The sequence below is a fragment of the Vicugna pacos genome, chromosome 11 (assembly GCF_048564905.1).
Source record: "Vicugna pacos chromosome 11, VicPac4, whole genome shotgun sequence".
In the NCBI taxonomy this organism is placed as follows: Eukaryota; Metazoa; Chordata; class Mammalia; order Artiodactyla; family Camelidae; genus Vicugna; species Vicugna pacos.
The window spans coordinates 36,164,071-36,190,797 of NC_132997.1; the positions used below are offsets into that span (position 1 = coordinate 36,164,071).

General features: G+C 51.6%; 2 protein-coding genes and 1 long non-coding RNA gene across 5 annotated transcripts in view; 2 read left to right on the forward strand and 1 right to left on the reverse strand.

Annotated features, from left to right (window-relative positions):
- The first annotated feature begins 7,591 nt into the window (after nt 1–7,591).
- On the forward strand, nt 7,592–13,478 carry LOC140699279 (ral guanine nucleotide dissociation stimulator-like). Its single transcript, XM_072971122.1, has 7 exons — nt 7,592–7,772; nt 8,173–8,283; nt 8,920–9,113; nt 9,748–9,807; nt 10,758–10,951; nt 11,152–11,251; nt 13,266–13,478. Exons 1-7 carry the CDS (start codon nt 7,635–7,637, stop codon nt 13,360–13,362), a joined length of 894 nt encoding a protein of 297 aa, XP_072827223.1. The 5' UTR covers nt 7,592–7,634; the 3' UTR covers nt 13,363–13,478.
- A 1,089-nt stretch (nt 13,479–14,567) lies between these two features.
- The window catches only part of LOC140699277 (glutamate receptor ionotropic, delta-1-like), a 127,740-nt gene continuing 115,580 nt past the window's right edge, over nt 14,568–26,727 (reverse strand). Inside the window, exons 4-5 of the mRNA XM_072971120.1 lie at nt 24,376–24,660; nt 14,568–14,780 (exon numbers count right to left, since the gene is read on the reverse strand). Of these exons, the coding sequence (XP_072827221.1) occupies nt 14,773–14,780; nt 24,376–24,649 (282 nt within the window). The 5' untranslated portion in view covers nt 24,650–24,660 and the 3' untranslated portion in view covers nt 14,568–14,772. The remainder of the gene's footprint in view (nt 14,781–24,375; nt 24,661–26,727) is intronic.
- LOC140699278 (uncharacterized) lies at nt 17,280–19,208 on the forward strand. Of its 3 annotated transcripts, XR_012077327.1 has the most exons (4): nt 17,300–17,434; nt 17,517–17,628; nt 18,487–18,608; nt 18,871–19,208. It is a non-coding gene; the product is annotated as an uncharacterized lncRNA (long non-coding RNA). The 3 variants fall into 3 exon arrangements; XR_012077328.1 differs by lacking the exon at nt 17,517–17,628 and having other exon boundaries at nt 17,280–17,434; XR_012077326.1 differs by lacking the exon at nt 17,300–17,434 and having other exon boundaries at nt 17,445–17,628.

Below are 26,727 nucleotides of genomic sequence, written 5' to 3' on the forward strand. Positions count from 1 at the left end.
CAATGTACAAGAGATATTGTAATTCATGTTGCCTTGTGTGCGTGTGATGTAGACTTGGGTAGAAAGCGGTCTGCTCACAGGACAGTGGGGTTGTCCCTGAATCCCTAGGAGACAGTTGAAGCGGGGCAGTAGGTCTCAGTGGGAGTCACTCACCAGGGAAGTTCTCCTGCTCAGCACAGCCAAGGTGGGTCCTCATCGACTTCTATCCCCAGAGCACTGAATCTGCTTTCCCCTGGGGAGCTTTGCTACAATCCCGTGTATCCTAAAGTGTCAGAAGAAAGAACAGTGATGATAAGAACTGTGGGAGAGGGACAGGTTTTGATTTTAATTACCTGCTCCTCTACCTACAATGGCTTACCCTTGACTTTATTATAAGGAACGCTCAGCCACCTGGGAGCAGAGTCTACACCTTGGACTTGAGCAAATTACAGGTCTCTAGCCCAGCACTTGGCCAAGAAGATGGACGTGTATTGCTGAATGTATAGAGTTGGGAGGGAAGATAGGACAGGCCAGGGGAATGTATTTGAAATGCGGGCTCTCCTGGAGCTTTCCTGACAGGAGGTCATCATACCTAGGCACCTTCCTCCCCTGCCAGGCCCTTTACTCCTGAAGACCTTCCCACAGAGCCCCTCAGCCAGGACCCACATGATCCCAGGGCTCTCCCACATCACATCTCGCCATCTGCTCTCACTTCTGTTCTCATTTTGGCCCCCTTGACTCTCCTACTGTGTGGCTCTGCTCTCTAGGTCTCAGGGGACACCTCTGACTCCCTCAGGGATCCAAAGTCAGAATATTAGATCCTACGGACCTGAAGTTTCACGATGGGACTGAATTTATGAATCAGTCACCACATGCAGAAATACCGCTCTGCATGACTGTCATAATGGGGGTGGGGGTTTCTCTTCAACAATCCATGTTAAGTCGATGGCATAAAAGAAGCATGTTTTTCTTGCAATGAGCATCCCTACTAAATTGAGCCATTTCTCTGATGAGGCTCTAAAAGACCGACCCATAGCATGAGGAACAGAGTGAAGTGATATTGTGCTATAACGTGGTATAGAATGCTGTGATACTTCTAAAAATTGTTATTATCCAGTTGGGCTAGAGTTATTGAAAAAAAAAAACATTGTGTGAATATGACCCTTTAAATTTCTCATGTTTCCATGAAATTCAGAAGATGCTGGTGAATTCATCCATTCCTTTCTCAGCATTCATTGAGATGATCCTGTTTTTTCTCCTCACACTGTCATGCATTTTGCTAGGGTGAAGCCATCCTGCATTCCAGGAATCATTCCCACTTGCTCATGGTGTGCAATTCTTCTTACACAGATGGATAGGAATGACTAGTGTATAGACTTTTTCTGCCCTTTCTACCTCAGCTCAGGCTTCCTGAGCCCTGGTAGGGTGGCCGGTGATGGCCAGGACACAACACTGAACCACAGAGGTTTTTGCCTTCTCATTAGTCATGATAATTGTTCTTACTAACCCCCGATGCTTGATTTACACAGTCATGACTGTCAGACAGACCTGCACTCACCCATTTCCCACCCTCATGTCTCACTCTCCACTCGTTCCTTCTCGGATTCATTCACTTCTTCCTTCAAACCACCCGTCCTCACTCTCAGTGACAGCCTGAGAGCGGCAAACTCTCTGAGTCTCTTGGATCTGAACACAATGTTATTTTGCTTTTACTCCTGAGTCATGGCTTAGAAGGAAAAATATATGGACCTTCCTGTGATGTGTCCCTTCGCATCCGAGATGTCCTTCTGAAGTCTTGAAATCAGTGGCAGCCTGGCCTCGCACAAAGTAGGCTCACTTGGACCACTGGGCCCTGGCTGGGCTGAGAAGCATCCGTGCAGATGGGGCATTGTCCTTGGAGGGGCATCAGCAGGGTCCTCGCGGGTCAGGAGGCAGGGGAGGTGAAACAGTGGCAAGAGCCTCTCCTGTGGTTTCCATGGGGAGCAACAGGGAGGCAGGACTAGCAGGTGGGAGGAATCAGCATCTCTGGGTGGAGGGGCTGCCCCTACTTGTCTGTCCCCCCCCCCCGGGTGTGCTCACTGGCATCTTCTACTGTCTCTAGGAACTGACTAGCGCTGGGAGGGGCAGCCCCTCCAGGCTCAGTGGGACCCAGGTGTCAAAGTGTCAGAAAACAGACAATAAAAAACAGCTAGCATACCTATCCAAACCACAGGCCTCCGTTTCCACATCCGTGGAGGGCGGGATTGGTCTCAGTGGCCCTCCAAGGCCCAGCCCTGCACTCTCAGAGTCCAGCCAGCTCCCAGGACCTCCCCAAATTCTGGTCCTAAGCGTCTGGGGTCAGCTAGGCAGCCAAGCCACTACCCAGCCCTGCAGCTCAGGCATTTCAAGGCCAGTGGGTCGCCTGGGGCCTCTGTGGGAGAGCAGGCCGTGGTGGGGCTGCTGGCTCAGCTTCCAGGTTGGACTTCACAAATGGAACGGGGGGCTCTGGGCTGGAATAATGCAGGCTTGTTCGTCAAGGGGAAGGACAGGGGTAACCGGGTCAGAGCACAGACTGCCAGTGCCTGGAGAACCATGCTGAGGCCCAGGGCCGACGGGGTCGGCAACCGGGAGCGCGCATCCTGCCAGGACCCTGTAAGATGGTGGCTGCTGTTTAATGCTGAAGCTCACACTGCCCAGAAGGCTTCTGGAAGTAAACACGCTCTCATAAACACAGGAACATCCTGAGAAGACAGTCAAACAAGGCTGGGAGACAAATGCAGGGCACGCGGCCCACCGCCCATCAGACAGCACCCCTCGCACCCACTCCCTTTGTCACCACGGCTGCCTGGCCTGTCAGTGGAGACAGCGAGAGGCCTGGTTTCCTGACCGCTTGCCCAGTGGCCAAAAGTCAGGGCTGAGGTTGGCACTTGTTCACCAGGGCTGTCCAGGGGACAGCAGGTGCCACAGAAGGATCTGTGGGGCCTCCTTGCGTCTGGCCAGAGGGACAAGATCTGCAGAGGGTTGTGGGGGTGCTGGTCCTGCACCCAGGAAGTTCACTGGCTAACTGGCCATCCTTTCCTGGAATCCCTGAGAGCCAGCAAGATGGGCGCCTTGACATTTGGGACAGGACTGAGCCACCCCATGTCTCTTCTGAGTCTTGTCTTTCTGCCTGTCCTCCTGACAAGGTGGCGCTCTGAGCATTTTCATCTCGAGACAGGAAGACAGAGTCTCACAGGGGCAAAGTGACCTGCCCAAGGCCACACAGCCGCAGCCAGGAGGGGCTCAGACTCCATGTCCAGCCCCTTCCCACTGGGACATGGCCTGCAGCTGCAGAAGGCCCCAGCTGCAGCCCTCAGAGTGTTCTCGGGAGTCATTTTGACTCCAGAGCCAGGGAAAGCAGGAGACTCCCAGGCCCCACATCTGCAACTGATAGCTATTGATAACAACAACAACAACAACAACAACAACAACAACAACAACAACAACAAGTCACGTCCAGAGCGTCCCAGGGCCAGAGTATCCTCCTTGAAGGCAGAAGGTGGGTCAGCTGGCCTCCTTCCTGCCAGGTAGGGTGGGATCCTGGTCCTCAGCCCCTGCCACAGCACTGGTGGGTTTGGGGGACCCCGCAGCCTCTAAAAGAAGCTCCTGGACCCCCTTGCCAGCCACTTGGCATACCTTCTCCCTTCTGGCTGCCAGCATTTCTTTAATATTCCTCTTCCCATCCAGGTCCGAGAACCACCCTAGGTTGTCGGGGATGGTGTGGTGTGTCTGGCAGCCAGGACAGGTCACAATGACCACACCCTGGTGATAGGCAAGCTTGGAGATATGCTTGGAGGACCTAGTCCCAGAGACATTGCAGGTGATGACTAGCTGGTAGTGCGCGGGCGCGGGTCCCTTCTCAGAGCTGGAGGGACGCCAGCCCCAGCCCCAGCCCCAGGCCCGCCTTCACCCTGCGGCCTCCAGGCAGGCACCGAGCCCCCAGCCGCCACCTCAGGCCAAGCATCCGGGAGGCGCGCGCCTCTCAACAGTCTCGGCAGGCGTCTCAGCGCTGTCCACAGGATCCCGCCCGCCCGCAGGCCCCACCCGCCATGATCTGCGCAGCGGAGACCGACCCCCGCCCCGGCTCTCCCCGCGCCCCGGCTCTGCCCGCGCGGCAGAGGCCACCTCCGGACCAGACTGTCCAGCCACAGCCGAGATCGCGCCCTGCCCCAAACCCGGCTTTCCCGCCGCGGCCGAGAACGACCCCCGCCCCGGCTCTCCCCGCCCCATCTCTCCCCGCCACGCCAAGTTCGCGCCACACCCCAGCTGTCCCGCCGCAGCGGAGATCGCCCCACGCCCCATGCCCCGGCTTTACCGGCGAGGCCTAGACCGACCCCGACCCCGGCTCTCCCCGCGCCGCGGCTCTCCTCACACGGCAAAGGACGCCTCCGGACCAGACCGTCCAGCCGCAGCCGTGATCGCGCCACGCCCCAACCACGGCTTTCCCGGCGCGGCCGAGACCGACCCCCGCCCCGGCTCTCCCCGCGCCCCGGCTTTCCCCGCGCGGCCAAGGCCGCCCCCCACCACAGCTGTCACGCCGCAGCCGAGATCGCCCCACGCCACATGCCCCGGCTTTACCGGCGAGGCCTAGACCGACCCCGACCCCGGCTCTCCCCGCGCGCCCGAGGACGCCCCCCACCCCAGCTGTCCCGGCGCAGCCGAGATCGCCCCCCGCCCTAAGCCCCGGCTTTCCCGGCGCGGCCGAGAACGACCCCCGCCCCGGCTCTCCCCGCGCAGCCGACGCCGCCCCCAGCCCCGGCTCACCCCGCCCAGCCGAGACCGCCCCAACCGGGCTCTCCGCTCCTGGCCCAGCCCTTCCCCTGCCCCTGCTCCGCAGATTTCTCCCGTCCTGTTCTGGCCCTTCCCGCACAGCCCATACCGCCACTCTCCCCGCCCCAATTCTGCGCGCGGCCCAGGCCACGCCTTCGACATCTTGGAAGCAGGCTTCCCTAGGCTGCTGCTTTAAAGATGGTTTTGAAGGGGAAAAAAAGGAAAAACAGAAAAGAACATAAATACAAAACAGACACACTCATAGAAATAGAAAACAAACTTGTGGTTGCCAAGGGGCAGGGGCGTGGGACGGGACAGACTGGGAGTTGGAAATGTGCAGATACTGACAGGCAGATGCAGAATAGATGAACAAGATTATACTGTACGGCACAGGGAAATACATACGAGATCTTGTGGTAGCTCACAGCCAAAGACATTGTTCCAAAGAATAAATGCATGTTCACGTATCACTGACAAGTTGTGCTCTCCACGGGAAATTGACAAAATGATGAAGAAAGATTAATCAATTGCCCAAATGCCTGTCTATATAAATCAACCTTTTTAAGTAAAATACCAAAAAGTGGAGGGGGAAAACAAAAGCTGCGGATTCTTTCCATAGCATCCCGGTGTGTTTGACGACATGGAGTGACCCTATTCGTTCCTTCAGCGAGCGTTCGTTGAACGCCTCCTGTGTGCCTGATACTGTGCCTGGTGCCCAAGAAATACTCCTTGTCCTGAAAAAGCATACAGTCGGACATGGAAATAAGCAGCTACAGCAGCGTCTGGGCAGTTCTGTCCTACTCAGCCGGGCCCCGCTAGTTCAGACATGATCACAATTTGGGGAAGGCCTGAGATAAGGACTGTATTCGTGCTAGTCCAGAAAGCATGTCGTCTAAGCGAACTGAAAGAGAAAGCACCTAAGAGTACAAATGGCTTCAAGGGCCCTAAGAGCATCCATTGACATGCTACAGCAGTGAAGGCAGAATCCACTTTAAGGAGCAGAGAACAGAGAAAGCACTCACCTTACAAGGGCAGACCTCTGACTGCCCTGTTGCCATCCCACTTGAGGGAGTGGGACCTATAGGAAGGAAAAGTGACCTGAAAGTCAAAAGGTAAGTGGTAATATGATAAGGCTGAGAAAGGGCCAAATGAGCAGCCGTGGCAATGACACAGTGACTTCAGTGAATCGGTCTCGTGGGAGCTGCCTGAACATGGAACCCCCAATATCTCAGTGGCTTAATACAATCCCGGGCTTTTCTTCACTTGCGTAACGTCCAAAAGGGGCTTATCTTCCTTGGTGGGTAGCTCTTCTCCTAGCCAGAGTTCAGGGATCCAGGTTCTTTTTATCCACTGAATCTATCATTTCGACGTATGGCTTCTCAGGTCTCAAGGACGTGAAGGAGAACGTGTAGGAGGTTTTTATGGGCTGTGCTGAAGTTCACATGCCACCGTCAGACCTCAACAGCTGAGCGTGCCCGACTGTGAGGGAGGCCGGGAAATGGAGTCCAGCCGCATCTGTGCCCACGAACAGGAGGAAGTGACCTTGGTAAGCAGCTAGGCCAGACCGCCACACGGAGCTAGAGGTAGAGGCCAGCTCCCTGTGGGTGGGCACCCTCTCGCCCTGACCTTGCTATCTCTGATGCCGAGTTGAGAATCTTGGGCCCCCCGGTCATGAGGCCCCTACTGTCATTTCCTCCATGCCATGCTGCCCGTGGCCTTGCTCTCTCTCACGTCCCCATTGTAGTCCATCAGAACAAAGATTACTTCCTGATCACATCCTTCCTTGTCGTTCAGTTTACTCGCTGGCCTTCCTCCTACCTGGACGGAAGCTCCCTGAATGCAGGGAAGCAGCCTATGAGATGGTCACGTCACTCTACCGATGTCAGCCACCATCTGCCCATCTGTCCCTGGGTCACTGCATATCCAGCTGGAGAAGTTCAGCCTGCCAGACTGTGTAATCAGAGAAGCGGACAGTTTTCCTGCTCCCAGGACTGTGCTACTGAGTGTGCACAGTGGACACAGGCTGTCTCTGATCCCAGTTCCAGCCCTGCTACCTGCGTGGCCTTGACTCATGAGCTCTAACCTTCCAGCAAGGGCCTCAGACTTTCTCACTCGGTTTGCTTTAGAAAACCGAAACCCTCAGACCTCAGGATGCTATTGCCCATTTCTCCTGTGTGGGGACAGTTTCCTGCTGGCGACACAGAGTGTGAGCACTGGTTTACAAAGACACACACACACACACACACACACACACACACACACATATACAAAGACACACACATAGACACCCGTGTACAATGACATTGAATAAGAATTATCGCATCCCATCATAAGAGGAACAGACGTGGAGGAGGAAGTCAGAGGAAGATAACTTGGGTTGCAGGCAACACCTACAGGTGACATGACTCTCCAATTTTTTAGGCCTTATTCCACTTGCACCTGAGGACATCCCTAGAAGTACTTTCTAGAATCATTCCCACTGGGCAGCTGGGGAGACACACCGGCCTGGACACACACCAGGACTTCCCCAGGATGGAGAACAGGTAAGGATGAGGAGTGGATTCTGGAAGCCAGGGCGTCTCCTCAAAGCTGCCTGCAGAACCTCCCCCGGCAGCTATAGAGACGGCGGGGCTGCTCTAACTGTGCAAGGTGCGGGTTTGCGTGGAGAAGGGCGTGAGCAGGCAAGCAGCCCAGAGGGCTCATGTGGAGGTGTCTTCTGAGGAGGGGGTTCCAGGAAGTGGACCCCAGGAAGTGACATCACCTCCTTAACAGACCCCAACCGAAATGGAACCTGGTTACCAGGCACCCACATTTGGACAACAGCTCCAGAGCCAGCGCACTTGGCTGGAGACAGTTGAAGACACAGGATGTTCTCCTCTTGTTTCCCGGTCTCCCGGGGCTTCTCCGCCAGGAAACCCTGGACTGCGAGGTTCTTCGGTGGCTGTAGGCGTCTGTGGAACCCTCCACCCAGGCGCCTGTGGCCTATTTTGAGGAGGTCACCTAAGGTAACGCTGGGTGGCCTGGAGAAGGCCAGTCTGGGACCGGCCTCCATGGGGGGCCCTCCCTGGGCAGGCCCACTTTCCCTCATCTCCATGTCGCTGAAGGGGGACTTGAGAGGAGGTGTCCCCTCTGGGCAGGAATGGCTTGTTGAACACTTGGTGACCCGGTGGTCCTGTCATGGCCGCACCCAAGGACAGGGCTGATAAGGGGGAAAGAGGACTCCTGAGGGGCATCATCTCTGGGTCAACGGGAATACAAGGCACCCACTTTGTCAGCTTTTCTGCCCCTGAAGGAGGTCTGTGCAGACAGTGGTGGATGTGTGTCAGGACTGGAGATGTCTAGTGGGTCGGAGAACCAGACAGGGCTCTGAGGCTCCTGCCTGGCCTCTGGGCACTGTATTTACAGGACTCCACACACGGGACGGGACAGGACCTGGTCCACGGAGATCCCCGCTCCACCTCCCTGCAGGAGGCGCAGGTGCCCCACGAGAGCAGCAGAGCCCAGGACGCGCTCAGGGTGAGTGCGAGCGAGGAGACTCCACACCCAGGAAGCCCCGGGCCCCGCTGCTGCCCCGCTACTCCCCTGGGCTGCCTCTTAAGAGAGCTGCTGGCAAAGGCATCTGATGCCCCGTCTCCCCCATCTGCCGTCACAACCCAGGCCCTGCCTTGGCCAGACGCAAAGTCAGTGCCCACATATGAGTCCGAATCTCAGAAAGAGACTCGGACAGAACTTCAGTCTATGTGAAGTCAAGGGTATTTCTGCATTTTTCTACACGTTGTCCTGTTTCTTCTCCATCCCCACGTGTCCACATTAACCTGAAGATCCTGAGCCCTCCCACCCCAGGCTCAGCCGCTGTGTTCTCATCCCTAGAATGGGATGCTGTGACAGCAGTCACGGGGATGATGTGGTCCATGCAGGGAGGGGCCGGCACTGTGGTGCCGACACAGGGATCTGAGACACTGATGCATTTCATCATCGCCCTTCGCCCCAGGTACTGGTGATGCCGAGAACCTAGGATCTGCTTCAGGGCTCCCCTGTTCCACCTCAGGCACAAGAGCTTGAGGCTTGAGGATTCGGTCTAATCTCCAGCCCCAAGTGCCTGGGGGTCCCCGGTGCTGCCTCTGATCCATGTCTTTCCTCTTTCCACCCCAGGGGGGAGCTGGACCATCAGGGAGCGGGGATGAGGCCTACAGGGCTTGGAGCCTCCAGCGACACAGGCTGGAGAAGCTGGTGGCAAAGCTGGTGCCTGCCGTCCTGGGCGGGCACCCCTCTTACGTGAACACATTTCTGGGCAATTATCGAGCTCTTGCCACCGCCCAGCAGGTGCTGGACCATCTGTTCCAAAGGTGAGCACTGTGTCTTCATGGGACATTGGGGACCTGGCCACCTACCATCAGAGCCATGAGGCATTGTTCCTCTACCTCTCTGAGCCTCAGTGTCCCCCCTGCACGCTGGGGTCAAGAGAGGATCAGGCCCTAGGAGGGTAGGAACAGAGGGAGATCTTCATGGAAGGTGCTCTCCGGGGACCTGGCTCACGGAAAGGGCAGCTGGCGGGGCTGTGGTTGTGCGAATTTCATTGTCCTCCTGCCCAAGAGCTAGCGTCTGCCTCCTGTGTCACTGGGACTTTGGCCACGGGTGGAACTGTTTTCCCATTTCAAAGGGGATCGGTGACGCCATTAGCTGTCCCTGTCCTGGGAGAGTGAGAACAGTGATCCCTGGGAGGGACAAGTGGGGTCCCAGGCCCACTGAGATGTGCGCCTTGGGGCCAGGTGGGCTCACTCACTCATTCCTCAAATGTATAGAAAGGGCCCCCAGGGACAGGGGCTTTTCTAGGAACAACCATCATTTAATACATCGAGCAGACATCAGCTCTGCCCTCCAGGGCTTCCATTCTCTCGGGTGTCACACTGTCACACTAGACAGCACATCCAGCTAGTGTGTTCGGGACAGTCCATGTGACGCCTTCCTGCTCTCCTCTAGATACGGATGCGTCCTCCCTGTTACGGAAGAGGACGGGGGACCCCTGCACCAGCTGAAGCAGTGAGTCTCTTGGATTGAAGCGGGAAGGACTCCTTCCCCAAATAGTGTGTGAAGCTATGGGCTCTCTGGTTGGGCAGAGGTGGGCGGGATCCTGGATCCCGCATATCCTGTGAGTCTGGCTTGAGAGCAGAAGTCCTAGGGCTTCCCCTGGCAAAGAAGAGACAAGACCCAGAGAGCTGTGGATGCGACTGTGGCACTGTGAGGGGCATCTGGGAGGTCAGAGGACAGAGTCAAAAGTGAAGAAAACCCACAAGCATCCCCTATCCATCCCATCCCTGCCCACACGCCCTTTGGGAGACACAGACCACAAGGGGTAGAGAGCATCGTGCCCACCAACTAGTGTAGCCTCAATGGTGGGGACTCAGCTGGTGCTCAGGGGACCCAGGGAGCCTCAGGGGACAGCTGAGCCCATCCTGATGATGCTGAGTGGCAGGGGCAGAAGGAGACCCAGGCAGGGTCCCTGGAGGATTGTGCAGCCAGCAGGTGCAGGAGCTAAAGTCTGAGGAGTGAGGAGGCCCGTGGGCAGCCTGGATGGCCGACACAGCCTGTCTGTTCCCTCCTGGCTCAGGCACTCATAGAGCAGCTCCTGTGTCCCTTAGAGGGCAGTGCGCAGAGCACACAGCCTGCCTGTCCTCACAGACGTGCCATCCAGTGGGGAGGGGCAGGGAGAGGGACATAGCAGTGTGACAGGTGTCCCTGAAGCAGTGGACAGGTGGTCACGCCATTGAGCCAGTGCTGTCCCTTCAGAAGGCTTGTAGCAGCCCCTCCTCTGTGTCCAAGCCCGCCTCTGCCCACACTGCCAGCTGAGATGGGACATGGAGCAGAGCCGGCCTCTGGATGGGCAGGAGCCAAAGGCAAAAAGTCCCCGGTCCCTGCAGGGCTACCCTGGGAGCCCAATGTGGTAGGAAAGGCTAAGCCTCTGACTCTGGTGTCCCCCTGACTGCACCCAGGGCCATGGCCTCCATCCTGGGCACCTGGCTGTTCCAGTACCCAGACGACTTCCACCAGCCTCCAGAATTCCCATGCCTGAAGACCGTTGTAGCTTACGTAGAGCTCAGCATGCCTGGCTCAGACCTGGAGCAGCAGGCCCACCTCCTCCTGGCACAGCTGGAGCAACTGGAACTCCCAGAGGCAGACAGTGATGGTGAGGAGGATGCAGGGTGGGGGATCTGGTGGGTGGGGAGGGGACGGCACTGGACCCCACAGAGCAGAGCCTGGGAAGACTCCCTGGGGGTGGAATCCTGGAGTGAGATTTGATTGAGTAGCAGTGAGGGCTCCCCTGGCTTTGGGAGACACGTGGGAAAGCAGTCCTATTGATGAGAGTTTCCCTTCTTGGAGCTACAGCACCAGCTCCAGAACCCGCTGGGGAAACCCCTCTGGGTGGAGAGCCAGCTCCAGCTCTCCTGCCTGCGACAGCGCCTGAGCCAGAGCAGAGGGTCATGCTGTAAGTATCAGTTAGTCTCTGCTGCCTCCCTTGCTTTCTGTGCCAGGACACCCACTGTTCCTGAGATGTGTGTGAATTTACAATTCATGATTATTCTCAGAAGTGATAACATATTCCTTGGAATCTATTGTGTCTGGCTCAGTAATGGATGAAGACCATGATTATCATTGTTTATTCGTTTAAATTGTACACACCTAAAACTTGAAAACAAGGCAGTACGTTGTGTTAAGTACAAGGATGCTCTTTGATATGTTCCCTGCAGGGGACATTTATTAGCAACATTGGCACCCAGTTGAGCTCAGATGAGCAGGAATATTCTTTGCAAAACTTATCAGGTTCCATGGAAAGTGCAGGAAGTTTCGAGCCTCAGGCCAGGCTTCCTGGGAGGTGCTTAGAGGCCATCTGGTCCCTCAGGGTACCCCAGCAGTGACCCACTGCCTAGCCCTTCTCCAGTCCACAGAACTGTCATCCATGCATTCAGCTTCTGCTGGGGAGGGACCTCTGCCTTTCCCCAAAATCCAGAAATACGGGGTGGTGGCACCGATGATGTTCATCAGAATAAATTCCGGGGATCCAGTGTTTTGAGGTGATTGAGTGAGACCACGCTCAGTGACCTCCCTCTTCTCCGCCTGAAGATGGATGCCCCCATGCACACAACATAGGTCCTCAGATGGAGGAGATTCTGAGCTCTTCTTGAAGGGGGAAAGATAAATGTCCCTGATTCAACTGGGAGCAGACAAAGGAGAGTTCAGTGGAGCCAGGGGAAGGCCTGCCTGGGCTGAGGCTCAACCTTGATGCTTAGGAGCACAGGCTCAGTGTCACTTTGTAGGACATGGCCAGAAATGATCACACCCAAGTCTGAAGGCAAAACCAAATTCACCGTGAGAAAAAGCCTTCAGTACACAATCCCCGACACCCCTTGTCCACTTCAAGGTTTTGGAAGCTTGAGATAATGTGTAGTTCGTGATGGTCCGGGGTTCACTCACATACTTCCAAGTTCTTAGAAAACCACATAGAACACCTGTCTGTGATTCTGCTAAGGGCCCCACCTGGTGAAACCTCTAAGGAGATGTTCCAGTGTCAGCCAGTCATGGAAAGCTTGCAGTTCAGCTGTGAGGATCTGTAGTCAGGCTGCACGGGCCGTCCAATCCCCTTACAAGTCACCTACCTATGCATTCTGTGGTTTGGCTTTGAGCAGTCCTTCAACCCATCAACCCCCGGGGTTCATACTGTCCATTACAGGTGAAAACTGTGTGTTCCTGGTTTGCAGACCTTGCAAACAACAAACCAGCGCTTCTACTTCAAGACATCCTGATTCTTTTCTGGGATTTAATTCTAATTTTAGGATGACATCAGAACCAGTGCATAACTTGTTTAGGTGACTGATGTCCAAATCTTGATTGACTATTTACTGTATGTCAAGCCCTGAGCAGAGAACAGGGTGACAACTGATTGAGGAGCTTCCTGGTCTGGGAGAAGCTCTGAATCCAGAGAAGGAGAGAAGACATGCTGGGAACTGCCTGCCATCCTAGGAAAATGGACAGGGCTCGTGCTCAGAAAGTACAGGGAGGGATCCTAGATTTAGAAGCTGCCTGGGGAAGACAAGACAGGGCTCTGCTTTCAGAGATGAAGAAGACATGGCTGTGGAGGAAGCTGGCAACAGAAGCAATAGAAGCAGGTCCTTTAAGGACAAGGGATGACAAGGAACATGACGCATTTTTGAAAGTCATGTTTTCTAGGATTTTCAGTGGATATAATCATTACACCTGGTAAGTGAAAAAGTGACCGGTAATAGAGGTTCATCTCATTTTTTTCAAGTTCAACATCATTTTAGACGCAATGGGACAAAGACGCTGTGTGATACATTTCAAATCTGCGTTGACATTTTATTGTTAATGTGAACAGCAAAGGGCCATGTGTGTCTTTGTTTGGATAGACTCACTTCTCTGCACCAGACACACAGGGTGGGGATGCGGACAAGTGGCCCCAACACGTTCCCACCCTCTCCCTGCAGGTCCTGTGAGGCATCGATCTCCTCTCTCCTGTCTGCTGTGGACCCAGGGCCCAGCTCAGGACCTCCATCAACACTCCCTGTGACCCTGCCTTTGTGACATATATACAAGTATATAATTCTGTGTCCAGCCCCCATCTGTGTCTACCTCTGACCCTTTTTCTCTCCCTTCAACCTTCTCTAAGTATCTATTTAATTAAAACACTTTAACAGTAAGTGTAATGTTGTAGGTATATTTAAATTATGTTGTCTTTAGTGTGTGTGTGATGTAGATCTTTGGGAGCAAGTGGTCTGCTCACAGGACAGTGGGGTTGTCCCTCAATCCTTAGGAGGCAATTCAAGGAGGGCAGTAGGCCTCAATGGGAGTCACTTCAAAGGAAAAATCTGCTCAGCACAGCCAAGGTGGGTCCACACTGTCTTGTATCTTCAGACCACTGATTCTGCTTTCCCCTGGGGAGCTCTGCTAAAATCCTGTGTATCCTTAAGGAGCATCAGGGTCAGAATAAAGAACAGTGATGATAGGATCCATGGGAGTGGGACAGGTTATGACTTTCATTACCTGATCCTTTGCCTACAACAGCCTTCCCTGTGCTATATTATAACCTATGCTCAGCCACGTGGGAGCGGGGTCCTTGCCGAGGTTTTGAGCATATTAAAGGTGTCAGACCCAGCACATGGCCGAGGAGACATGCTCGCATTGCTGAATGAGGGAAAATAAGGCAGGTCTGAAAATGTATTTGAAATAGAGGCCTCTCAATGAGTAGGTCAGATCAAAGTCAGAGCAAGTGTGGGGTGAATGCCATTTCCCTCTGGGGAGATGTGCCTCCACCTTTACAGGAGGAATGGCTGTGGAGGGCGGGTACAGTGCCATTTTTGGATCACCTGTGTCCCCAGGGGCCCCTTGCCAAGGGCCACATTTGTTTTGGCAACCTCCTTTCAATTAGCCGTGTCCAGGGCAAATATAATATCTTGGCAAAGAATGTTCCAAATCAATGCAAATAGACTTTCTCTACAAAGCCACAGGATGCAATGAAATTATTTAATCTAGAAAGAAATCAGTGAGCTGGAAAAAAATTGGTGTGCATTAAAGTGACCATCTCCTTCCCCGACACCTCAGTAAGCTCCTACTTTATATGCAGGCAGCACTGTCCACCTGGGATGCTGGCTGTGAAGCTGTTTGTTATTTCAGGAGCACCTGTCCTGTCCCCCTGCCCTGCACTGACCCATGAGCATTGTGCTCGGGGATGAAGACAGCGACCCCAACAGCAGCTAGGCATTGGGATTCCTTGAGAGGCACTTTACAAAGACAGATTTCCAGGCTCTGGCTCCTCAGTAGATCTGAGGAGTAGCCCAGGAATCTGCATTTTCCCGTGCAGGCAGGCCTGTGGAACAGTGTTTGGGCACGATCAAGTAGTGGTGTGGACACTGTTGTCATGCAGTATCTTGCAGGGATCCAGGCTCGGCCACTCGTTCCTGTGGGCTCCCGGGCCATGAAACTTGCAGCCTCGGTTTACTTTTCTAGAAAAGGAATACATCACATATGGCCTGCTTAAGCCCTGGGCAGCTTGCGGGGATCAAGGATGATGATATGAGTAACATAAGAAAACAGCTAACATTTATTAACTATTGACCATGTTCTGGGCACCAGATGAAGCACTTTGCCTGCATAACTCAGTCTTCATAAAAAAAAAATTGTATGAGGGAGTTACTTTCATCTCTGTGACTTCTGTTTTAAAGATGAGTGAGCTGAGACACAGGGAGGTTAGGCAATTTGTCTAAAGTCACTGAGCATGGGACATGAGCTCAGGCATGAGAGCAGGGCCCAGGCTCCTCTCCAGTTTCACCTGTGAAACCTGGTAAGTGCTGGGCTCAAGTGACACTGGTGCGGGATCCAGCTTTTCTGCCCCACCCCCTCTGAAAGCATCAGGATGTGAGATCTAAGCCCAAAGGACCTGACAGGGGGAGACTTGAACACTAAACATGGCTGGCCAGTGCCCTTCTGCAGGGGAACAAGGAGCAGATGGTCCTCATCTGACCCTCCCCTCCCTGCCTGCTGTCAGGGATGTGGAAGTTTGCACTAGTTTCTTCTGATGGGGAGGAAGGAAAACACAATGACTGTAACAAGTCCAGCTGGGGCACAGGCTGCCATCTTGAATTGCCAAGGCCAGAAGCCAAAAATATTGAGAAGAATTCTTAAAACAATAGCCCTTCACACTTGAATGTTTGACAAGGAGAAGAGGATGCATTTATTGAGCACAAACTCTATGCAAAACCCTTTTGAACTGTCATTTCTTTTAAGCCTCACAGTGAAGCAGGGTTTTTCCTGAGCCCATTCTACAAGTGAGAATCCTGGTTCTCAGAAGTGCTAATTAAGGTCTTCAGGGGCCAGCAAGCAGGGGACAGTGGATCTTATTCAGAAGGGCCTAGCTCCAAACTGTTGCCCTTCCTGTGCCACAGCGCCGCACACAGAGCACTTCCCCTCCATCATGGTGGCCGGCTTTGACAAGGCTCTTGCCTCACAACCAACTCCTGGATACTCTTTCATACAACTTTAGATCTTGAAGATGAAGCTCTCTGTCTCATGACAGAACCAGGGCATCCTAGAGCATGTGGGAAGGCTAAGAAGACTGAGTTAAAAGGGGGATCAATCTCATGCTAAGGGGATACCCACTTCAGTTATCAGCCAGACCAAGATGAAAAGTCACAATTAACAGACCACTACTTAGTACCAAGAACTTGCTCATAAATGACATGAGTAAAGTGTCATCCCCACCTTGCCAGATTGGGTTGTATTATCGCATTACGGATGCAGAACCTCAAGGTCAATGAAGGGGAAGGGAAAGTGGGAGGTGGGAGTGCTATTCCCCCCTGTCCTCTCCCCGAAGCCTGGGCCTGCCCCTTCCTTGCCCAAATCCTCTCCCACCTGTGGACTGATAGGTTAGTTCCACCTGCTCAGGTTTATCCTTTCAGCATTAGGCCAGTAATTGCCATTAACACACAAATTCTGTAGGAAAGGCTGATGCCTAAACCCTTATCATGTGTTTCCACTTTGGAGCTAGGATGGATCAATTAAGGTATGGTTAGTTTTGATTCAGGAAGGCAAGCAGGTTGGAGAGGGGAAGAGGCAGTACCAGGCTAGAAGGTAAAAAGAGCCAAAATGTGAACTTGGGAGTCAACATAGCTTTAGCTATGACACGAAAACACAAGCAAGAACAGAAAAAAGAAATAAACTTTACCAAAATTAAATGACTTTTCTGCTTCAAAGGACATTCTCAAGAAAGTAATGGACACCCCACAGAATGAGAGAATTTTTTTAAAAATCATATTTCTGAAAAGTCTTTTATCTAGAATATATAATTGCTAATACATGTTGCTCCAAAGAAGACAAAACTAATGGCTAAAAAGCATATGAGAGAAGCTCAGTATCAGGGAAGCACAATCCAAAACCACAAGGAGATGCCACTTTACAACCATGAGGATGGCTGTCATCAAAAGACAGATGGTAACAGATGTTGGCTATAATTTAGAGATAACCTGAAACCCTCATAGTCTACTAGTGGAAATATATAAAATCGTGCAGCCACTTGGGAAACAGTCGGGCAGTTCCTAAAAAGGCCAATCATAGAGTTTCCTTATAAGCCAGCCGTGACAATCTCAGGCAGATAGCTGTGAGAAGTGAAAATATAGATCCCCACAAAACTGGTATACACATGTTCACAGCAAAATTATTCCTAATAGAAAAAAAAAAGAATGCAAATTATGTGGACACCAGTTCACACAGGTGTCTTTCCTAAGGGCGCAGACCCGCCCCTGGGCCACAGGAGCCAATCGGCGCGCTCGCTGTCCGGCCCCGCCCCGGAGCCCTCCTAGGCCGGGCCCCTCCCTCCGCCACCCGCCCTCCGTTGGCCAGGCAGGCGAGCGGCTGCTGGCAGTTGGTCCGAGCGGCGGGCGGTTCCGCCGCTCAGCAGCTCTCCCGAGGCGGCGGTTGCTGCGGCTGCAGCGGCTGCGGCCGCGCGGTCCCTCCGGGAGGCCCAGCGCGGGCCGAGCGGCGGCCGCGAAACATTGAGCTCAGCGCGTGCGGCGGCGGCGGCGGCGGGCGCGGGCCCCGAGCTGGTCGCCGCACGGCCGCGCTCCAGCAACCTCACGGGCGAGGACTCCTCCGGCATGATGTGGTGAGTGTCCGCGCCCCGCGTGCCCCCCGCGCTCCCCCGCCCAGCCTCCTCCCTGGCCTAGTGTGATTTGTTATTATCATAGAGACTACTTGCCATGTGCCAGGAACTCTGCAGGGTTTTACTCTGCAGCTCAGAAAAGACCATTCCTGTTCCTTAGATGAGGAAGCAGAAGCTCAGAGAAGTCGGCATGGGCGGTAAGTAGGAGGGAAGGATGAAAACTCACATTTCATTTTTTATTTACTTACTTCTTTGTTTGCACTTGACACAAAACTTAAGAGGTATTTAGAAATCTGCAGTGAAAAATATATCTCCATCCTTGTCCCAAGTCATTGTGCCTCCGTCCCTAGCACAGCGCTTCCTTAGGTCTGTGTGTGTGTGTACTCAAATACACACGCGTGAGCTTGCTTTTACACAGAGCAATACTCATGTCACTGTTCTCACTTTGCTTTCGTGAGCTAAGCACGTGTGTTGGAACTATGGCCTCTTAATACATGAAGAACCACAATTTTCCATTAAATGTATGTATCCTAATATATGTAACCAATCTGCTAAGGGAGGGACATTTAAGTTGTTGGCAATGTCTGCTGTTACTAACAATGCTACAGTAAGTCCTTATGAATCAAGAAAAGAGTCTACCTGCAGTGTTCGCTCCCCACAGCTTTGCCATGAAGACTGTGAGGCTGTGAGCAGAGCTGTGACACCTGGGCTTTGGGAATCAGACCTGGCCAACCCCCTACTCACCAGCCATATGGCCTGGAACAAGTCCCTTTAATTCTCTGAGCCATAATTTTCTTGTCTGTAAAACAAGGATAGCATGAACCCATCTCGAAGGGTTGCCGTATTAATGATGAAGTGGGCTGGTGCAGTTATGGTGCTTACACAGTGCCCAGCTCGGAGTGAGGGCTGGACAAACGTGAGCTGTTACTCACTGACATCTGGACTACCTGGCTCATCTGGGAAGTTCAAGTCCTGACTCTGCCTTGGACTCTGGGTCTGGGGTTTGTCCTCAGATCACAATTCTTCTTTGTGCATCAGTTTCTTTCCTTTTGTAGGTGGTCAGTGAGTCTGGACACAGGCAAAAGGGCCCTCTGGAGATGAAGACTCCAAATGTGTCCTCGGGTCTCTTGCCTGGGCGTAAAGAACAGGACCTAAAGGCACCACCTGAGGTAGCAAGGTATGGCTCCCAAAGATTTCTGGGGGTTCTGAGATCATCAGTGAGGCCTCTAAGGCCTGCCTGGCCCATAGCTCCAGCCACACCCATGGCCACTGCCCACAATCCAACCATATGCTCTTTCTCCTCTGCATTGCCCCAAGGTCTTCCAGCATGTTTTGCCTTCTGCCTGGGACACTCTTCCTACCCTCCTCCCCGCAGTGCCCTTTGCTGATCTATCTCCTACTAGACCTTTAGACTCTTGCTTACATGCCACCTCCTCCAGGAAGCCCTTCCTAACCACCATGCCACAACCTGTGCAATCACCACCAAGAATAAGATCAGCCCAGTGGCCACGGCCGAGTGGAGCAGTATCAGGGAGGAATGTCGGGCAACTGGGTGAAGACAAAGATGGTCTAGCATCGGGATCCATGTGCATGCAGTGCTACAAACTAGGCTGCAGACACCCAGGAAGGAGGACAACATCTGCCCTCAGGACAGAGTGAGGTTTCAGCAGGAGACTATCTTTATGTCATCTGGATAGGGAAGGGCCTCTTAAATGTGACAGGAAATAGAGCTATGTGTCTAAAAGATGAATAAATTTGACAACAATACAATACAGAATTACTGTGAATTAAGACAAATCACTCAAAGAAGATATTTAACCTACTTAACTTACAAAAGAAAGGGCTCAATCTTAAAAACAGGCATAAAAATTAATAACTTTAAACAGGTGTTTCATAAGCGAGCAAACAAAAATAATGTATAAATATATGAAAAGATGCTCAACCTCCCTCACCTTTTATCATGGCAACGTAAACTAAAATCAGAGTAAGACACCATTCCACGTGAAAATCTTAAAAGTAAAAACAATACCAGGTGTTGGTGAGGTTGGGGAGTTTCGAGAACTCTTGTACACTGCAGACAGCAGTCAAAATAGGTAGTAATGCTTTGGAAAACAGTTTGGAATAAACTAATAAAGTGAAACATGCAAAGACCCAACAGTCCAGCAATTCTGGTCCTTGAGAGAGACCCTCAAAAACTTCTTGCACACGAACACAGAAAGACAAGAATCTTCTTATCAGCATCAATTGTAATAGCAAAAACCTGGGAACAACTCAAATGCCCACAGTGACAAAATGGATAATAAATCAGGTGATGACTTTGCAGGAATAAAAATGATTGAATACACCTACTGGCATCAAATGAACAGATCTCAAAGACCTAATGTTGAATGAAAAAAACCATCACCAAAGGGTACAGAAGTGTAACTCCATATATTTAATGTTCACCAAGAGGCCAAGCCAAGCAATAGGCATGTTAGGATCCATACTTGTATGATAAACTATAAAGAAAAGCAAGAACTGGTTATAACACAATCAAGGTAGTGGTTATGCCCCGTCGGTAGGGGAGGACATAATAGGATTAGGACCCACAAGGGCTCTTTTACATGTTTTAAACTGGCTTGGGTTCATGGGAGTTCACTTTACTATCATTGTTTTAATTAGACATAAACATTGTAAGTGTGTGTAAATTTTAAGCTTTTTAAAATAATTTGAAAACAAGCATGGATAGAAAATGGGTGCACATTTAGAACGCGAAGCTTTTACTTCTGTGGGATCCCAGCTGCCAACTCAACCCAGGCCTATAAGCTGGCTTAGAGGCCAAGAGGGACCACCACACCCCAGAGCCCTGAGGGTCCTGCCTTCCCATCCCAGCACTGTTCAGCTTTAACCAAGATACTCCACCCGTCTGTTCCTTCATCTAAAATGAGCGCCTAGCAAAATAATTGTGCCTGGTAGGGACTCAGTGAATATTTGTTTAATGAATGAGTCAGTGATTTCTAAGAGCCCGTCATAAATATGCCCCTCATCCAAATGTGTTCACCTGGGAGAAATTGTGGCTGTAGTTTCTAGCACACCCTCCCCAGCACACACATGAATATCCCAGAATTTGATGCGGCAAGTCAGAAAGTTCTCTCTTCTGTTCAATCCAAACTTTTGATATTTTAATGTTACAGATTTTCTCTCCCAAATGTCAGCTTCTCTTTTATTTTTCCTTTTGCTGTCACAACAAGCATACAAGTATTTTCAACAGAATTTTACCAAATGGCACATCTTGCATTTTGTAAACCACATACAAACTCCTCTCCCACCCCTCTGCCAATTTCTGTCTTAGAACCTGCTTTTGCTTCTCTGGCCCTTGGCTCTTGACTCACATGCCCAATCCTCAGGCTTCACTCAGGGCAGGACATTCCCCTGTTTAAAGGGAGGTTGAGGGGCAAATGAGGGAGGATCAGTCCTCACCCTGCAAGGGTGAGAACTTACATATGACATTCACTAAAGTGACTGATTGCACCAACATAGGGCATGCCAAGTCCATTCCACACATCTCCTCGGCATCAGCTGTACCCAGCTGGGGACAGGAGAAGAAAGCTGGAGCCAGAAAGCCCCAGATTGCAGAAATAGGACAGTGCCTTTGCTAAGTGCATGGGCATCAAGGTCAAAAAGAATCTCTCTGAGCTTCATGCTCTTCACTTGTTAAATGCGGCAATAATCCTACCTCAGAGAGTTATAGAATGGCTTAAATAAATTAAAACATGTAAAATACTTGCAGATCAACATCAAAAAAAGTCACTATATCCCCAAACCACTTCTGTTCGACTTTGGAAGGAATAAAACAGTCTTTACACTCAATTTGCTTTTTAACTAGGCTCATCACAGCTAGTGTTGCAGTGGTAGGGTGAAGGAAGGGCCTCAAGGAATCAGGGAGACACCATCTGTTGTGGGCGTTTCAGCAATATAAATCCATCCACAGCCCTCGGACAGACGAGTGCCAACCAAGCTGAGGGAGCACCCAAACCCCTCATTCTTTGGGCTGCATCAAACACCATACCACTTTGATTCACCTAACATGTTGAAAATGGGCCAGAGGTTGGGTTGTGCATGAGGGGCATGGCCAAAACAAGTAAGAGGAGTTGGGAATGGTTAAAGGTTTACACACAATGTTTTGGGGTAGAAACCTGGTCTCAAAGATTCTCAAATCAGGGGGCCAATGACCAGGGCAGGTGAAGACAGGAAGTCCTGCACAGATCCCTATGAAAGAACACTGGCCTCCAGAACGTCTAAAGCCAAATGGATCAGCACCTTGGACAGAGGCAGCCAAGTGTAAGGCAGCTCAGAGAGGCTTTAATTGCCCCCACCTTACAGATCAGACTCAGCAAACAGAGCAGGTTGCTGCCAGCTTCTCCCCTGCACCATGATCCTTCTTAGAGCAATCCCAGCTCTTTCTACTGCTGAGCCCACACGCATCCTCAGAATCCTTTCCAACACAGCATTCAAGGCTTGACAAATTGCCTGCAGTGTCTACCAAAGAAAAGCCATTGGTCATCCTGTGTCTTTATAGAATCACTAATAAAGGCCAGTCTTGTTGAAAACTAACTTCAACCCCATGAAGGTAGCAAGGTCTCCATGTTAGAAAACAAAAGCATACTTTTGGTTTGATTGGAGGTTCTGGGTGGGAGAGGAGAGGAGAGGGGCAGGGGAGAGTATCAACAGAATGAAACATCTGTTTCCTAGCTCAACTCCCCGACCTCAGAGGTAAAGACTATGCAGTACCCTTGTATATCTCCATTTTCTTGTGCAAAAACTTGTTTGAAAAGTCTATGTCCTCATAAATGAATTGGTTCATTCACACAGTGACAATTTCTTAGGGCCAACTCTGTTGGCCACCATGCTCAGCAGCAGGGATGCAGTAGGGACACAGCAGTGAACAGCCAATGGCCTGCTCTCCTGGAGCTCACAGTCTGAGTAGGAGTAAGTGTCCATCAAGGATCAGCCCTCGGAGTGTGTCGGAACAAGCTGAGAGCAGGCTGAGGGAAGGAGATGCGTGTCTATGAGAGCATGTAACCAAGGAACCAGCTTCATGGGAGAGGGAGGAGTCTGCAGACAAGTGGAGATCAGGGTGTCCTTCCTGGAGGACTGGATCTTAGAGCCAAGGGGGGAAAGCAATGTAATAAGAAGAAAACAGTGAGTCTGAGCAAGTGCCATCAGGCGTCATTCAGTCTGCAAGAATAACAGGAGCCCAGATGGGGTGGGCAGGCTGTAAGCTGATGCCTGCCTCCTATGGCTGAGGTTCCCCTCAAAGCCACCTCAAGGCCTTAGAAGAAGCCAAGGCTTGAAGAGTTTCTATACATCAGAGAAGAAGGGCAGCAAAAGAGCCAGGAGAAGAGAGGTGGGAAGGGCCTGCAGACACTGGACCACAGCACCCCTCCAGCACTGGCAGTGTCTACACCTCCCCAAGGGACCCAGCCTCAGAGCACCCACAAAGTCAGGGTTGAGCCCCTGGGGTTCTCAGGGGAAGGTTGGGCCCATGAGAGATGCTGTGAGACGATCTCCAACTCCTCCTCAGGGCCAGGGGTTGAATGGGGGTGGGAGAGAGAGGCCAGGTCCTGGACAGAGTCCAGTTCAATTGCCCAGAGCCTCCAGCCTCCCTTGTCCCCATCACCACCTCATCTTTATTTGAGCACAGTAACTGTTTGCTTCTTCAATTCCTCCTGGAAGACTCCAAACAGCGTATTTGCTCAAGAGCTGAGGAAAACATTCCCATCTTAGAGATGCAGAGTATTTAGGCAAATGCAAATGTATGCTGGTTTCTCTTCTTAGTCACATTCTTGGCAAAGGAATTCTTTCTCCAAGAGAGAAAAACAGGACTTTTGAGAGTCCACCCCATTGCTATCCTGGCCCCAGTTATGTGGCTGCTGACTCTCCCCAGTCCTCCACACCCTTTAAAGACATGTAATGGGTAGCTTTGGCTATAAAAGGGTAGCATGGGGATCCTTGTAAGGGACCTGCTCGGCATCTGACTGTGGTGATGATGAATCCACATGTGACAAACTGCGCAGAAGTGAATACACACACCCAAGGGCATGAAAGCTGGTGAACATGAACACGGCCTATGGACAAGGTCAAATCCTGCTTAGGACATGGAATGACAGGCAAGGTGTTGGGGCAATAGGATCTCTACATTACTTCTCATAATTGCATGTGAATCTCAATTATCTCATAACATGGAAACTGTTTTATTTTGGGGCCAGAATTGATCTGTTTTCACAGAGCAACCATAAGAAAACCTGAAGCAATTCCTTCAAAGTCCATTTTTCTGGTTTCCTAACAAGCAAATTATGATTTTATTTTTTCATAGGGAAAGTCTTCAGAGAAGCCATGTCTAGCCATGCCCAGTGTCCCTAGACCTACACAACCCCAGCCTGGCTCCATGACATTCAGGGTGTCCCTCCCCCTGACCTTTGCCCCAGCCTGAGACTCTGAAACTGAGAGCAGCTCAGGGCAGAGGTAGGCAAGGAGGTGGGAAGGCCAGGAGGGCGTCCATTGAGAGGGGCACTCTTTGAAGAGGAGGCTTCTGGGAGGACCCATGCTGGCCAGCCTCCACCGCTGCCTAGGTGCAGCCCTTCGGATCCCTGCCAGCAGTTTATTAATATTTTATTGAAAACTCTAAGATGATTCAAACTTTAGCTGACATGATAAGGAGTTGTTGCTAGGCAACTTTAGTGCCTGTCTACAGATCTGGTTTCAGAGCTCCTCCCCCACTCATGAAGCTCAAGGCTGGGCCCTACCACTCAGAGGCCCACTCAGCTCAGACCACCAACCGCCATCCACACCCAGCCCCCTCCATAAACACTCAGCTGCCAAGGGTGATGGTCCAGCTCCTACGTCTCCCAGTGCCCAGCTGTGCCCCCACCGGAGCCCCAGAGCAGCTTGTGGCCCTAACTCACCATATGCGCTATCGTAGAACATGATGATCTTCTGCCAGCACAGCTCTGTCACCAGCCTGAGCATGACATCGTTGAGGCGCATGGGCGGTCTGGAGGCCAGTGTGTAGACCTCGCCATCTGGGCTGGGGTTCAGGTGGCAGGCAGTAAGCAGAGACCCCTCTGGGCTGCACTGGACAAAGAGGTCTGGGACGTGCATCACATCTGTGAGGGACTGCAGGGTGTTGGCAGATGCACAGCCGGTGGATGTGACCAAGGCCAAAATCCCCTGGGTCATGAGGTTACAGGCTGGAAAAAGAGGGGAGAGAGAGGGAGGGAGTCAGCATGGGGATGATGCTACCCTGGCTTCAATTTGTGCAGCTCATGCCAAGCAGCTCATGTCCAGGGTCCCAAGAAACGCTGCCTCCCTCCGGGGCCCAAGAACCCGTGGGGGGCCAGGCCAGAGGCTCTCACAGGCACAGTCTCACTGATGCCCTTCATGATCCTGCCAGCTAGATGTTCTTATGTCCATTCAACAGATGGGAAAACAGAAGTCAAGAGAGGTAAAAATCACCTGTCCTAGGCTACTCAAGCAGGAAGAGTAGAACAGAGATCCAAGCCACGTCTGCTTGAGACACCCATCAGGGCTACTGAATTAGCATCCTGTTTCCCACCTGGGCTGTGAGCCCCTTAAGAGATGTAAACTTGTTTATGTTGATCCATGTATCCCCCAAGGCCAAGCCACAGGCCAAGTATGTTCTGTGTGCTCTACAGCTGTAGGCTGAACTAAACTGATTGGGGCTGAAGGGAATGAATTACCGTGGAAAGTCAGGGAGACACCCCCGAGGACCCAAATTTTATGCAAAAATAAAACAGAAACCCTAGGTTTCCTGGCCAAGTCCACTTGATTCACATGATAAAAATACTGGGTCAAACCCTCAATGAAGCATTTGGTTGCAGAAGCCTAGGATTATTCAAAAGCCACTTGACAATAACAAAGGAAGATGCTCCCGCAGCTGGGGTGGTAACCGCAGGTGGAGAGAAGGAACACAACCAGGAGCCAGCGGGTTTCCAGGGTGGCTGTACTCAGGGCTTGCCTTTTGAAGTCATCCAGTAACTGTGAGTTCCAGTAACCCCTTTTAGCCACACACCTCATGCCTTTTTTGGGACATCAGACCAATTAATAGAAAGATATACCTCCCAACACTGCAACCCACTGCACCAGTTTTGAAGCAAACATTTATTAATGATGCTTTATGTGATGGCAGGAATGTGGGAAAGCAGATGCAGTTTCAAAACTCAGCCTGTGAATGTCAGCAGGCCATCTGCTGCCGACGGCAGACTTCTGAACAACTTTGACAATGCGGTTCTTTCGGCTGAGAGCACTTGGGTTTATGTAATGCCTCAGACAAGGCTGGGAGAAGGAGTCGAAGGGCAGGGGCAGTGACCCGAAGGAGCAAGGTGGTGTGAGGCTGGGCAGATGTGGGCAGAGGCAGACACCTCCAGCTCGCAAACCCCGAAGGCCAGCTGCCCCCCACGCAAGGACCTTCACCTTGAACACTCTTGAGCTTCAGCAGGAGGATAATTCAAATGCCCACAATTCTCCCTGCTGAATCCTCAGCCTCCAAACACAAGGTAGGGGAAGGGGGCAGTTAAACAACAGGTTTTCTGAAGTCTCTCTCTCTTTTAAATTTTTTATTTTATTTTATTTTATTTTATTTTATTTTATTTTATTTTATTTTATTACTGAAGTATACGATTTACAATGTTGGGTAGTTTCAGGTGTACAGCAAAGTGATTCAGTTATATATATATAAAATATAATTATATGTGTATTCTTTTATATATATAATATAATTATATATGTTTTCTTTTATATATATTCTTTTTCAGATTCTTTTCCAGTCTAGGTTATTATAAGATACTGAATATAGTCCCCTGTGCTATACAGTAGGTCTTTTGCTGTTTACTTGTTTTATATAAAGTAATGTGTATATGTTAATCCCAAACTCCTAATTTATCCCTTCCCATCTTTTCCCCTTTGGCAGCCATAGTTTGTTTTCTACATCTATGAGCCTGTCTCTGGCCTGTCTTAAAAAATCACGCAGCCACCCAAAATGCTCTGGCCCCTCCTATTCAGGCTCCACACAGCCAAGTTCACTCCTGAACTGAAATCCAGTCGTGTCGTGCTCCTGTTTAAAGCCCTCTGGTGGCTTCCAAGGGCTTTGGGCATAGAGTCAAACTCCTTAGGGCAGTCTTGCAGGCTCCCTGATGCCTGCAGCCCTCACACAGCCCTGCCCACTTTGTTCCAGCCAACTGCCCACCTTTCGGCCCCTCAAACTCGTCACGTTTCCCATGGCCTCCTGTAGCTTCATA